At 33.7% G+C, this 13,677-nt stretch overlaps 1 protein-coding gene across 1 annotated transcript in view; it reads left to right on the forward strand.

The window, feature by feature from the left end:
* Nucleotides 1–13,677, forward strand: part of LOC132759086 (F-actin-monooxygenase MICAL3-like) — a 47,936-nt gene that overhangs the window by 21,887 nt on the left and 12,372 nt on the right. Inside the window, exons 9-19 of the mRNA XM_060750811.1 lie at nt 932–1,082; nt 1,860–2,056; nt 4,356–4,606; nt 5,509–5,728; nt 6,638–6,720; nt 7,255–7,447; nt 7,896–8,084; nt 8,446–8,609; nt 9,063–9,202; nt 11,146–11,294; nt 13,234–13,676. Of these exons, the coding sequence (XP_060606794.1) occupies nt 932–1,082; nt 1,860–2,056; nt 4,356–4,606; nt 5,509–5,728; nt 6,638–6,720; nt 7,255–7,447; nt 7,896–8,084; nt 8,446–8,609; nt 9,063–9,202; nt 11,146–11,294; nt 13,234–13,676 (2,180 nt within the window). The remainder of the gene's footprint in view (nt 1–931; nt 1,083–1,859; nt 2,057–4,355; nt 4,607–5,508; nt 5,729–6,637; nt 6,721–7,254; nt 7,448–7,895; nt 8,085–8,445; nt 8,610–9,062; nt 9,203–11,145; nt 11,295–13,233; nt 13,677) is intronic.

A 13,677-nucleotide genomic window follows, 5' to 3' on the forward strand; every position in this document is an offset into this window, starting at 1 on the left:
ATTAGGTAATGGTAATACAGTCTGACAGGTTACTCACCTTTACCAGTATAATGATGGAGGAATTTATTAATTGAAAATAAACAGTACTGGTATGTGACATGCAAATAGTTTTGGCACCATGATGTGTCTAGACAATGAAGCTATTTATAGGCACATGTCTTTGTATCTGAACACACTAGTCCTTCTGGTATCTGTTAGGTTTGTTGTGTGTGGTAATAATGTAATATTAGCAATAATTAGGTTAAGACAAGTTTGACCACAGCAAATTATTTCTCCTGTATCTAGGTGTACATGACCGTTTCCGCTCATTCCATACAATATTTCAACTATCTTGCCTTTAAGTTTATAACATGTCCTCATTGAATCAGTTGCTTTTACCTATTCACCCCACCCCCACACTCCCCACCTTCTTTACAACGGTAGGGTTGAATCCCACTAGAAAGTAATGTTTTTAAATTACGAGGATGCTGTTGAGTCAACTTAGTAAACAATAGGTTAGTAATTTTACTCAGGTGCCTGAAAAAATTGCATAGAGGGACGGACACCATAGGTCTTCAAGATTTTGCTTTGAATGTTTTCATAAATGGTCACTTAATTTTATCTGTCAATTCTTATTAAACCTGGGTATTGTTATTTAAGTGAATGATACCTTATTTCCACAAAATGACATTATATAACAACACACAGCATAAGACATGTACAGAGGTGATAGATATGAAAAATATGCTATGGTACTGATAAATGTTCTTAATTATTTGTAATTTTCCCATGCTATAAATAACCTTTTTGCATGTACCGTTATAAACCTTCATAATGTAGTAATAATTCTTTGATATATTATCTAAGTTATATCCATGTACTGCCATTTAATGATGTCATTTCTATGCAACGGTTACTATGATGTATTTTGTTTTTTTCTTTGGTATTTCAGATGTTATAGATACCTATAGTTTATTACGCTGGTGTCAGAAGATATTGAACACTGGGAAATATCATACAATAAACGTCACAGACCTGTCTTCATCATGGAAAAGTGGACTCGCCTTCTGCGCTCTGTTACATTTCTTCAAACCTGAGGCCATGTAAGATATTATTTACCAACTCTATATGCACTAATAGTGATCAGGACATAATCCTTGGCCAGCTGAATTGGTGTAATGGATGCTTTGAATTTGGAACAGTCCATTTGAAAATTAAGGGATTTCAGTTTCGAAATAGATAAAAATTGAGCTACCTATGATATAGAGGATGTCAGACTGCATGGATATACAGGCTGGCGCCTGACTCTATATAAGTGACAAAGGCTTATCACTTTTGGTTTCAGCATGTTAACTGATGCTAAATTTCTACATTTTGAATGGAATGATCCAAACTCATAGCAGAGTATGTCAAACATGAAATTCATATATTTCACGCATAACATGTTAAAGAATGTTATGTAAGCTAATCTTTATTAGAAATCATTGTATGAAATTTTGTACATAGGTGTATTATATTCAATTTAGTTTTCAAAATAAGCATAAATAAGGCAAACTTTTCTAACAAGGATTGTGTTTAATATTTCTCTTTATTATGATGCATTTTAAATTGGATAATAACTTCAGAAAGTCAAGCAGTGAAATGATATTTGCTGAAAAAAATAAAATGCTTTTTGTGACAATGAGTGTTAAGTATTTTACTTGTGAACTAAGTACATTAATGAGTTAACTTATATTCAATTTAAATTGAAATTAAGCGGTTACTGCTCTTAATTGATTTTTATTGAATAATTTATGTTTATTTTTCACCAAGTATAATAGTTCTACTGTCCAGTATATTTTAATATATTAATATTTTATATATTAATGTTGAATTTTCAGTGAATATGATAGTTTAAATGAAGCAGATGTAGTAAAGAACAACCAGCTTGCATTTGACGTAGCACAGCAGGAGTTTGGTATAAATCCTGTATTGACAGGGGAAGACATGGCTAACTGTGATAAACCTGATAAACTTACCATAGTCTCGTATCTTTCCCAGTTTTATGATCTCTTCAAGAAACAGCGCCCACCTAGTGGTGAGCATTTTACTTTATTTTGAGAATATAATTTTTATATCCTTAAAATGAATTTTTAGCTCACCTGTCACAAAGTGACAGGGTGAGCTTTTGTGATCGCTTTTCGTCCGGCGTCCGTCCGTCCGTCGTCCGTCCGTCGTCCGTCCGTCCGTAAACTTTTACTTTAAATGACATCTCCTCATAAACCACTAAGCCAATTTCATCCAAACTTCACAGGAATGTTCCTTTGGTGGTCACCTTCAAAAATTGTTCAAAGAATTTAATTCCATGCAGAACTCTGGTTGCCATGGCAACCGAAAGAAAAAACTTTAAATATCTTCTTTTAAAAAACCATAAGAGCTAGGGCTTAGATATTTGGCATGAAACATCTTCTAGTGAGTGTCTACCAAGTTTGTTCAAATAAAAGCCCTGGGGTCAAAATTGACCCCGCCCCAGGGGGTCATTGATTTTCCCTATATGCATATAGTAAAAACTTAAAAAATCTTCTTTTAAAGAACCCAAAGAGCTAGAGCTAAGATATTTAGCATGAAACATGTTTCTAATAGGTGTCTACCAAGTTTGTTCAAATAATAGCCCTGGGTCAAAATTGGCCCCGCCCCGGGGGGTCATTGATTTTCCCTATATGCATATAGTAAAAACTTAAAAATCTTCTTTTAAAGAACCAAAGAGCTAGAGCTAAGATATTTAGCATGAAAATGTTCTAATGGGTGTCTACCAAGTTTGTTCAAATAAAAGCCTGGGGTCAAAATTGGCCCCGCCCCAGGGGGTCATTGATTTTCCCTATATGCATATAGTAAAAACTTAAAAAATTCTCTTTTAAAGAACTCAAAGAGCTATGGCTAAGATATTGAGCATTAAACATGTTCTAATAGGTGTCTACCAAGTTTGTTCAAATAAAAGCCCTGGGGTCAAAATTGGCCCCGCCCCAGGGGGTCATTGATTTTCCCTATATGCATATAGTAAAAACTTAAAAAATCTTCTTTTAAAGAACCAAAAGAGTTAGAGCTAAGATATTTAGCATGAAACATGTTCTAATAAGTGTCTACCAAGTTTGTTCAAATAAAAGCCCTGGGGTCAAAATTGGCCCCGCCCCGGGGGTTCATTGATTTTCCCTATATGCATATAGTAAAAACTTAAAAAATCTTCTTTTAAAGAACTCAAAGAGCTATGGCTAAGATATTTAGCATCAAACATGTTCTAATAGGTGTCTACCAAGTTTGTTCAAATAAAAGCCCTGGGGTCAAAATTGGCACCGCCCCGGGGGTCATTGATTTTCCTTATATGTGTATAGCAAAAACTTAAAATCTTCTTTGAAAAAACCCAAATAGCTAGAGTTTAGATATTAAGCATGAAACATCTTCTAGTAAGTGTCTACAAAGTTTGTTTAAATAAAAGCCCTGGGGTCAAAACTGGCCCGGCCCAGGGTGTCATTGTTTTTAACTATATGTGTATAGTAAAAACTTAAAAAATCTTCTTTTAAAAAGCCCAATGAGCTAGAGCTTAGATGTTTAGCATGAAACATCTTCTTATGGGTGTCTACCAAGTTTGTGCAAATAAAAGCCCTTAGGTTAAATTGGCCCTGCAACGTTGGGGGGGGGGGGGGGGGTTGGGGGCCTATATACAGGTGAGCGACCTCAGGGCCATCATGGCCCTCTTGTTTATTGTATTGGTAAGGGATTGATATGGATATGTATATCAATTGGCCAACGTTGACATGCTGAAATGCAGTGTTTATAGTAGAAGATCTCGTGCCATATGTGGCTCACTGTCAGGGTTTGAATCCTAGACTGAATTGGAGACTGAAAATATTTAGATTGGTTTTCAATTAGGCAATGGAAGTTTGGAAAGAAACCTGGAGATTTCATTCTTTCCTTCATAGCAGTAAAACTTTCAATGTGCCAGTTGATGTTATTTAAACCTTCATGATTATGCAGTCAATCTTTTATGAAGAGACCGCTCAAGGGTCATGTCAAATGTGGTCTCTTGATAAAATGGTCTCTTAATATAGAACCAATTTTGCACTGGTTATACAATGTGCTAATTATGATTGCACATAACCAGAAAATAAATTTTTTCTTTAAATATTTTTTCAAACTTTAGAAATTTACGGATAAATAGATATATAAGTATAGCATTTGATTGAATTTTCTTTCTCAATTTAAAAACATCAAAGATTTAAGTAATTTCAAGTTTTGATTTTACATTTTGTATTAACCTTCTTATTTTATTGTATCATGGCTAGTTTACTATCCAAGTTGAAATTGTCAAGCTTTTTAAAATAAATATGCGTATATTTCAGATGATTTCTTAAACAGTAGTTTCGATGAGAATCGTAAACACAGATCACCCAGTCATCGTCTCTCAATTCTACAAAAACTTCGGTCTTCACGAGTCAGTTTGTCTAAACTGAAGAAATCCATAAAGAAAGAGAAGGACCTGACTGATGAATTCAATCAAAACAACAACAATAATAACTACAGTAGAGAAAATGTAACTAAGCTGGCGGGAGTTTTGTCCTCTAACTGGGATCCAAAGACAAGGGACATTACTGTGAGTAGTTTCAAGATGCAGTCATATCTTGAGTTACTTTCTGCTTGACTGATCTGTTAGATTATTAGTCTCTTTAAAAAAACAACTTTTGATGAACGTTCTTTTAGTCATACTTGAATTATTTTTTAAAACCATTTTGTAGGATCAAAACGTTATAAATTATACTGGGTGTTAAACTGCAGTGTAATCAAGCCTGGAGGGTCATGTTTTGTTTTTACCTCAACAGTAAAACTTGGAAAATTCGTCAAGTTAAATTGTGTTTAATTGAGTCTGTATGAATCTGTTTTTTAAATGTTATAAAATATAACGACCAGATGTCTTTCTTTTAAACCAATATTAATAATATTTTATATAGAAGTGAAAAATATATAAGTTCTCTCCAGACACCAGCATATTGTAGTATTGAAAGCTTTCGCTTTAAAATGATATTCATCATGCTTTAAGCAAATATTTTCCTTTTTCTATGTAAAATGTGGAGGAAAAGCAGTAAGGTTTAATATAAAATGTAATGACTAATATAGGTAATATGATATCACTTTAAAAATCTTGTATAACATGAATCATCGTGCTATTTATTGTTACTTTTGGGTAAAAAAAGTAAGGATTATTCCTGAATTTTAAGGCAATTAGTTTCCAGTAAAGCTTCTTTTATACCCCCAAAAGGGCATATAGTAATCCAACTTTTTCCATCAGTCTTGCTATCTGAGCAACAAGATTAGGTTTCGGGACAACATATTCATTATTTGAAAAAAAAAGAAGAAAACAGTTAAGACTAACAAAAACAAATGGCCGCACAACTCTTGTAGTAGTTAGGGTACCAGATGTATTGTCCAGTTCATAACTTGTTATTTTGTCACAGACTTTTACTGATGATTCTTTCATGCTGTTATGATTTTTTATAGAATGGTAATGTAGAGTTGACAAGGTACAGCAGACTTCCTATTGATAAAATTTCAAGTCAACTAGGTCAGAGTAACGCCAAAAATGAAATAGTTATACATAAGACTCGTGAGAGCTGTCCGAAGCTACCCATGGACGAAATCACCAACAGACTGACCACTGAAAAACCTGACCAGCTTAAAGATATTAAAATGAAAGAGGAGATGATGCCTGTAGTTAAAGGTCAGTTATTGGTTTATAGAAATTTAATTCTAACAAATTGTTGTGCCTTTTTAGAAGGCGAGAAACAACTTTTCGCTTTTTGATGTCATTGTTTTTAGTATATCAGAATATATTTTAGTTAAATTGTGTTGGAAGCTATTAGCTTATTGAAACACTCTTAAATCCATCCCTGGAACCAACCAGTACTAAGCAATGAATACTTGCCCTTGACGGGGTTTGAACCCACACAACCAGCAATCTTTATATCACTAGTCCAACACGTCAGCTTCTCGACCACTCCGCCTCTCATTGTATTTGCCTTAATCCGAACAAAAACAGCAACTATCCATGTGATTGTATTTATGTTTAATGGCATTGAAGTAAATGAGACAAATAAAACTTCTACAAATAAATTCTTTCAGTATATACAGCAGGGTTTTGCTCAGAATGATAAATTTCTTGTTCTTAACAAAGAATTTGCTGTTGTAAGAGTTTTGTCTTTTTATGCTTACATCGCAGTAAGGTCTGGACTGACAATAAGCATAGACTGTGGTTTTGGATTCTATAAGAGAAATAGCATTTTCTCCTTTAGTAAATGTCAAATTATACTCATTAATCTCTCAAATCAAGTGGGAAGGAATAAATAAATATTCCAAGACAATTGTCTGTGGCCAATTTTGAAGGGAAAGAGCATGGTTTGGAAAACAGCATTTTTATTCCCTAAATTGCTGCAGTAAATTTTGAGAAAAAATATTTTGGAATATAATTAAGTAATGTCTGGTTATAAAAATAAAGGGAAAGGTTTTTTAAAGTGTCACAGGAAGAAGATATGCAGAGTGTTTAACAATTGTCTCATAATCAATCATAAGAATACAGAGCACAGTTGATATTTATATTGATCTACTATATAATGTTCTTTTGTGTTTACAGTGAGCAAGATGGCAGAGTTACTGGTTTCGAAATTTAAAAAGAATAGTGACCAACCCCCACCAGAACCTCTGTCTAGAAAAGTGGTAAGTTTTGCTATTTACCCTCTCTACCCTTCTCTTCCCTCACATTGTATATGGCACTTTGATGGCATACGTTCTTGCCATCATAAGAACTTGATCTTTGTGTTTAAGATATGCAAACTTTTATACTACTTTTATCTACATTTCATGTAAAAGGATTTAGAAGATTTGTTATTTGTCTGTGCTGAAACTATATAAAAAAAATCTTGAGGGAGGTCAGGGTGTTTTTTCCCCGGCCACAAATCTTTGTTATGCAACAAATCATACTGAGGTGTACTTTTACCAGGAAGGCTTGAAAGTTACAATATGACCATAACAGTGTCAGTGCGATTTTAAATGAAACTAAAAATAATGACACTGAATGTTCTTTAACTGACTTGTGCTTTTGAATTAATAGAAAATTATTTTGATTTTTTAACAGATAAATGATTGAAATACCTTGAATGGTAGATGAAACTCCTTTTCCATCTTTTTAAAAAAAAAATTGATGACTTTATAAAAAAAGTTATAAGAATTTTTATATCATATTTTCAACAGAAAGGGCAGCCAATGATGGTAGCAGCCCAGCCGGCCAGTGAATTCTGTTTCTTCTGCGGTAAACGTGTGTATATAATGGAGCGTATGACAGTAGAGAATTTGTTCTTCCATAGTCAATGTTTTAAGTGCGAGTTTTGTCAAGTACAACTCAGGAGTAATACGTATTCTGTGGACAAGAATAATTATGGTGACGGTAGGTTGCTTTTTAGATATTTGCAAATTTAAACCAGGTTTTCGTTGTTGAAAATTTTGGTTATTACTTTGGCGAATGACGGGCTATCGGGCAGTCACAAAATATGTGGTTTCTGGTTGATCACTAAAGTTGGGATCAGACTTGGTATATAGTAAGTTTTATGTGGAAACAGTGCTTTGGATTGCTTTTTGGCCCCCTAGGGTCAAGGTCACTGTTACTAAAAATAGAAAAACAATTTCTGGTTTCATGGCATTGTTATGTTTCTTGTATATGTTTTTCATAGCAAAACATGTACATTTGTAATAATGTTTTTTTGCAAACATGTCATTACATGTCCATTCAATAATTTGAGTCAGTAAAGTGTTGCATTTAACTGAAAATGTTTCAATATCTTTATTAACAAGAAAATCGCCATACCATTTTAAATGGGATTTTTCTATATTTTCAGCATACAGATTCTTCTGTTGTCGCCATGCATTACCTCAGAGTAGGTTTGGTAAGCCAGCTCGTAAACGTGTAGCTGAAGATGCTCCAGATGATGTTTCCAAGAAAAACATTCCAAGTCAACCTGCTGACCTGGGACCAACACCTACCAAAGTTTCTGCAACATCTAGATCTCCTTCCAAGAAAATACCAGGTTAGATTTGTTTAGATTTGTTTACAAAATACCTTTTTCTTTCCAGTTGGCACTGGGTTTTTTTTCCTGCAGAGTTCTTTGTGGCCTGTTTGGAAATTCATTTTAGGGAGTATAAGGCTAGCTAAACTTTTTGCTTGGAAAAGTGTGCCATAAGACTTCCACCACTTTTAATAGAATAAAAATGATACCGACATTGTATCTTAAGAAGTGCTGTTTGAAATCGGTCAAGTTAAGATGTTGCAATGTAATGGAAAAAGTTTATCTGAAAATATTAAAATGGATACTGACTTCATGAAATGTTTTTGTTTTTAGAGCATGTTTGCCTGGTTGCTTTGTACATTGTAAAATTTTCTTTTTTCAGAGATGCTGTCACCTGTCTCAAACCCTGATGATCTTGTGAGTAGTTTGAAGACACCAGAGCGTATAGAGTTTGAGAACACGATCGAGGGATTACAGGAAGAGACCGAGGAGGAGCAGTGTGAGCATAACATGAGCATGTCATTATCACGTGATCACGGGCAACTTTAAAAGGAAGTTCCCTATACGACGAGGGGAAAAGGATTCCGACGACTCTTTTAGATATTATTGTTTTTTAAAATTTTTCAAAAATGGGGTATTCTCTTTTTAAAAATATATAGAAAAAATATACAGAAATGTATGGTTGAAGAATTAAAATTAAATAATATCATACATGATCGTCTAAATAATATGGATAAATCACTTGTACCCACAACTAAAAGTTTCCTTGCATTATAGGGACTGGCCTGTCAGCCCCCACTGATTTTAATGAAGGAATAAAGATAAGGAATTCATTTATGTATGATATAATATAAAGGATTAACAGATTATTGGAGTCAAAATTGAATTATAAACGTAAACATATTTTTTTTCACCATAAGAAAATATTGGAAATTAATTTCAGATCAGAATAAATAAGTTGGTGATCACATAAATGTTTTTGCTTGACCAAACTTATAGAGACTTATAAGTTTATTTAGATTTGATATGGGGAATGAATTATTTACAGTAGATTATATGGTAAGAACAAATTTCAGAGAGCTTTTATCAGAAATGGATGTGCTGGATTATGAGGAAGTGACGGAACTCTTGGATGTTTGGTACGATAAACTGCTCGGGAATGCTGCAGAATTATCCCCCTTAGTTTTTCCCCTGATCTTGATATGATATTAAATAAGAGTTATAATCTGTATGATGTATATATATTTAGCAGTTAAAGAGTTGATTTTGGAATGTGAATTGTCAGTTCACAGCTTAAAAGAGTGCATGAATTTTTCACGTTTTTTCAATGTCAAGATTAAAATTAATATCAAAGAGTTGTGCATGAATCCTATATACTGAGAATACCATGCAACTGTGTTTAGTGTCTTGGTTTTAGTAAATTTTGGACTTGGTTGTTCCACAAATGAACTTTAACATGCCTTATGTAACCTAGTCATAATTATTCCCTAGACAAAAGGGGTTTGTGCTTCATGCAACCTTTGTCTGTTTTTAGATTTGGATGAGTTTGTTTTTGTTTTTTTTTGAGCCACCATATTGGATATTGAACATAAGTTTGAACAACGAATGTAGTGAAGTATGCAGATATTTGTAGAAAAAAAATTAATACTGATGAGAAATATCCAGGAACACTGGTTAATAGGTTATCAGCTTGAATTATAAAAATGTATCTAGAACTAACTGACCCCAATTCTGTAATAAGGAATGCATTTAGAGGCATGTTTGTCAGAGTTTAACACAGTTTAGATGATACAGCAACTAACAGTGATAGACTTTTCAGTTGAAGACATGTCGATTTTATTGTCTTATATAAATATACACAAAATGTTTTGTTTTTTTATCCATATTGTTTGCAACTTCTTATTTTGGATACAAATTATAATATAAAAGGATTTTCTGTTTAATTATTGCATCTTGATTACTTAAAGAAATACGAAGTGGTGATTGCTAAGTAAATTAAGTTTTATAAGTGTTTATTACACAGTAAAGGTCAGGTTTTTTGTGTTTCTTTCTTAAATCAGTTTGATAAATATTATATTGCACTGTATAATTTTAAATGGAAATTGCAGTGTAAATTTAATTCCACTGTGCACTTAATTGTAAATATACTTTAAGTTGATATTGCATTGTAAGTTAATTTTGTTACATGGAGTAAGTGGATATTGCACTTTATGTTTAGTTTGTTAAGAGGTTAGTGTATTGCAAAGGTCTTTTCATTATTTTATTGATTTGTTTTGTATCATTAGTTATAAAGATTTTTGACAGGTTATATGGTCCTATATAAATGGTGTTTGGAAATATATTGCAAACAGCTGTTTTTATATGGTCATTTAACCTGTCAGGAATATTTATAACAAGTTTATAACACAGCAAACTTTTATTTTATAGAGAAAAAAATGAGATTTCTTCATAAATTGATGGCAGCTGTGTATATAAAATTATATAAATGTCAGGATTATTAAATGAAAACAATGTTACAAACATGCAGTATTATAAAAAAAAGGATGGACCATCTGAGTGCAATGTATTAAAAGATGGGAAAAACTAGTATACATGTATAATGATATGATTTGTTGAAATTAAAACTTAACCACTAAAGCTGCTGTATCTATTTAGGATGTTTTTGTTGAAATAAGTCATGTAATAGTTAGAAATAGTTATGTCACATATTTCTTTAACCTTTTTCAGCTTGTAATTACACTTTAGAGTGCCATTTTGGTGACAAACAGGCTGTTGGAAATATGTTTATCTATAGAGTTCATTTTTAGCACCAATTATTTCTATCACATTAAATGACCAAAATCATTTATATGGCACAGTGTAATGATTAAGGAGAGGTGTGGCCTCAGCCCAGAAACCTTTGGTTTCGAGACCTATTAGAGTCACAACTAAGTTTTCCTCATATGACACCAGTACTCGGTTAGTTCCAGGAATCAGATACCAGTTTAGTTCATAAAAGCTTTAAGCCTTTATCATAGTCAAGATAAAGTTAACATGTTTATAATAATGGTGTTATAATAACTATTATTATTTGATGATGCAGGTCAGAAGATGAAGAATTCCAGGAAGCAGTAGATCTTTACACGTCAGGCAAGCTGGAGGAATCAATCAGTCTAGCCAGAGAGAGTCTTAGACACTCCAGGGAAAACCTCATCAATACTCAACAAGAGGATGAAGACACTGAGGTCGAAGGTCAGTTACAAATTTATATTGTTTCTTTTGATTTTTCATTAATAGATGGTATTTTATCATGCCATTACTATGACAACTGCCTGATAAAGCCTGTCTGAGAACATCAACCTTTCTCAGTCAGTGACTTGAGAACACTATGTTCCTACGCCAGATCAGCATTGATGATGTTTATTGTTGGTATTGTTTAATTGACTTTGCTGAATATTTATGATAATACACAGTAAATAAATTGTTAAAACAGATTGTACCAAAAATTGTGTTGTGTTATAAAATTATTGGTAAAAACCCTCGGACTACTTTTTTGGCGTAAAACCCTCTTGTGGTTACCGTACTTTCAGGAAGTTAGCGCCCCGAATTAAAAAAATAAGATGCAAAGTCATAATAGAGGCATGATAAAAAGAATAACAGGTTACTGTCTTTTGAGGAAGGGATTTCTCAGACTCGGCTAGATATGGTCCGGAAGGGGCTCGGCAACCCTTTCTCAAAAGACAGTAACCTGTTATTCTCTATATCTGAAAAAGGGGTCTAGGTATCGAAATTGTTTTTGTTCCTTATTTTATGAAAAAGCTGTTACCTGGAAAAGATACTTTTAAGGTCATAATGAAGGCAAATATGTATGTTGGGTCCCATCAGATGCTACAGAGTATCATGGAAAGGCAAAAAGAACCCTTTAAATGGAATAAAAAGGGCATTTAGTACCCATAATGTTGTTCTATAGTTTATCATGAAATTAATACAGGTTTTTATGCCCCCACAATGTGGGAGCATATAGCGTTGCACTTGTCCGTCCGTCCGTACGTCCCGAAATATTGTGAGCGCAACTCCTCTTAAACCGGATGGCAGATTTTGCTTAAACTTACAGGGATGAACAACCTTAATGTGTAGATGGTAGTAAAGGAAGGAATTTTCGCTGCGACTAAATTTAACAGAATTATGGCCCTTTGTTGATTTTTTCACTAGATACTATGTAGAAATTTTGTGAACGCAACTCCTCTTAAACCGGATGGCAGATTTTGCTTAAACTTACAGAGATGAACAACCTTAATGTGTAGATGGTAGTAAAGGAAAGAATTTTTGCTGCGACCAAATTTAACAGAATTATGGCCCTTTGTTGATTTTTTCACTATATACTATGTAGAAATTTTGTGAACGCAACTCCTCTTAAACCGGATGGCAGATTTTGCTTAAACTTAAAGGGATGAACAACCTACAGGTGTAGATGGTAGTAAAGGAAGGAATTTTTGCTGCGACCAAATTTTACAGAATTATGGTCCTTTGTTGATTTTTTCACTATATACTATGTAGAAATTTTGTGAATGCAACTCCTCTTAAACCGGATGGCAGATTTTGCTTAGACTTCCAGGGATGAACAACCTTAATGTGTAGATGGTAGTAAAGAAAGGAATTTTTGCTGCAACCAAATTTAACAGAATTATGGCCCTTTGTTGATTTTTTCATTATATACTATGTAGAAATTTTGTGAACGCAACTCCTCTTAAACCGGATGGCAGATTTTGCTTAAACTTCCAGGGATTAACAACCTTAATGTGTAGATGGTAGTAAAGGAAGGAATTTTTGCTTCGACCAAATTTAACAGAATTATGGCCCTTTGTCGATTTTTAGTTTTCAACTTGTGGCACATGTAGTCCAAAAAATATTTGACCTAGAGTCATAAGATTGACAGAACAGTGGCGTGTGGGGGCATCCGTGTCCTATGGACACATTTCTAGTTTTAATGAAACTTTATTTTAAATAAATGCATATTTGGATATGAAGTGTTACTAGCAAGTTTATAGCCAAGTAAATTCAATTTGAAAAATAATATGATTTTCATTTACACTAAATTACAAAGGATTTTCTTAATTCTGTTTTGATATGACAGTACCTTAATTGAAAAACATCAATGTAACTATTGCAATGATTGTCATTATTTTTGCAGAATATGATGAGGAATCTGACACTGATGATTCAGACACAGAGATGGAGGATGAGTCAGCTGAACCTGTTAGTTCCAAAACCGAGTCTCGTTCAGACTACCGCACAGCTGCAGAGTCCAAGTCCGAACCCCTTTTGTCCAAAAACTCAGTTTCGGAGGCGACATCTGCTGTCAAAGGATCAAAGTCTCAAGGTGCTTCTAGCCAGTCAAACACACAGTCTACTGTTACAAATGGTGCAAATTCGACCATGGCTAAGGCTGCTCGTGCAGATTTCTTCACTTCCCCTCCTGAACCACTTAGACTGGACCCTTTCAAGATGTTTGGAATGGCAAGGAAAAATCCAGTCAAAGAGGAACCTGTTAACCAGGTTAATGTTAGTGAAGAGATCAAATCTCCGGTAGTCGAGGCTGGAGATGTTGAATCAGATGAGGGCACTGATAGACAGG

This window comes from Ruditapes philippinarum, unplaced genomic scaffold (assembly GCF_026571515.1).
Source record: "Ruditapes philippinarum isolate M1 unplaced genomic scaffold, ASM2657151v2 ctg1887_1_1_1_1, whole genome shotgun sequence".
In the NCBI taxonomy this organism is placed as follows: Eukaryota; Metazoa; Mollusca; class Bivalvia; order Venerida; family Veneridae; genus Ruditapes; species Ruditapes philippinarum.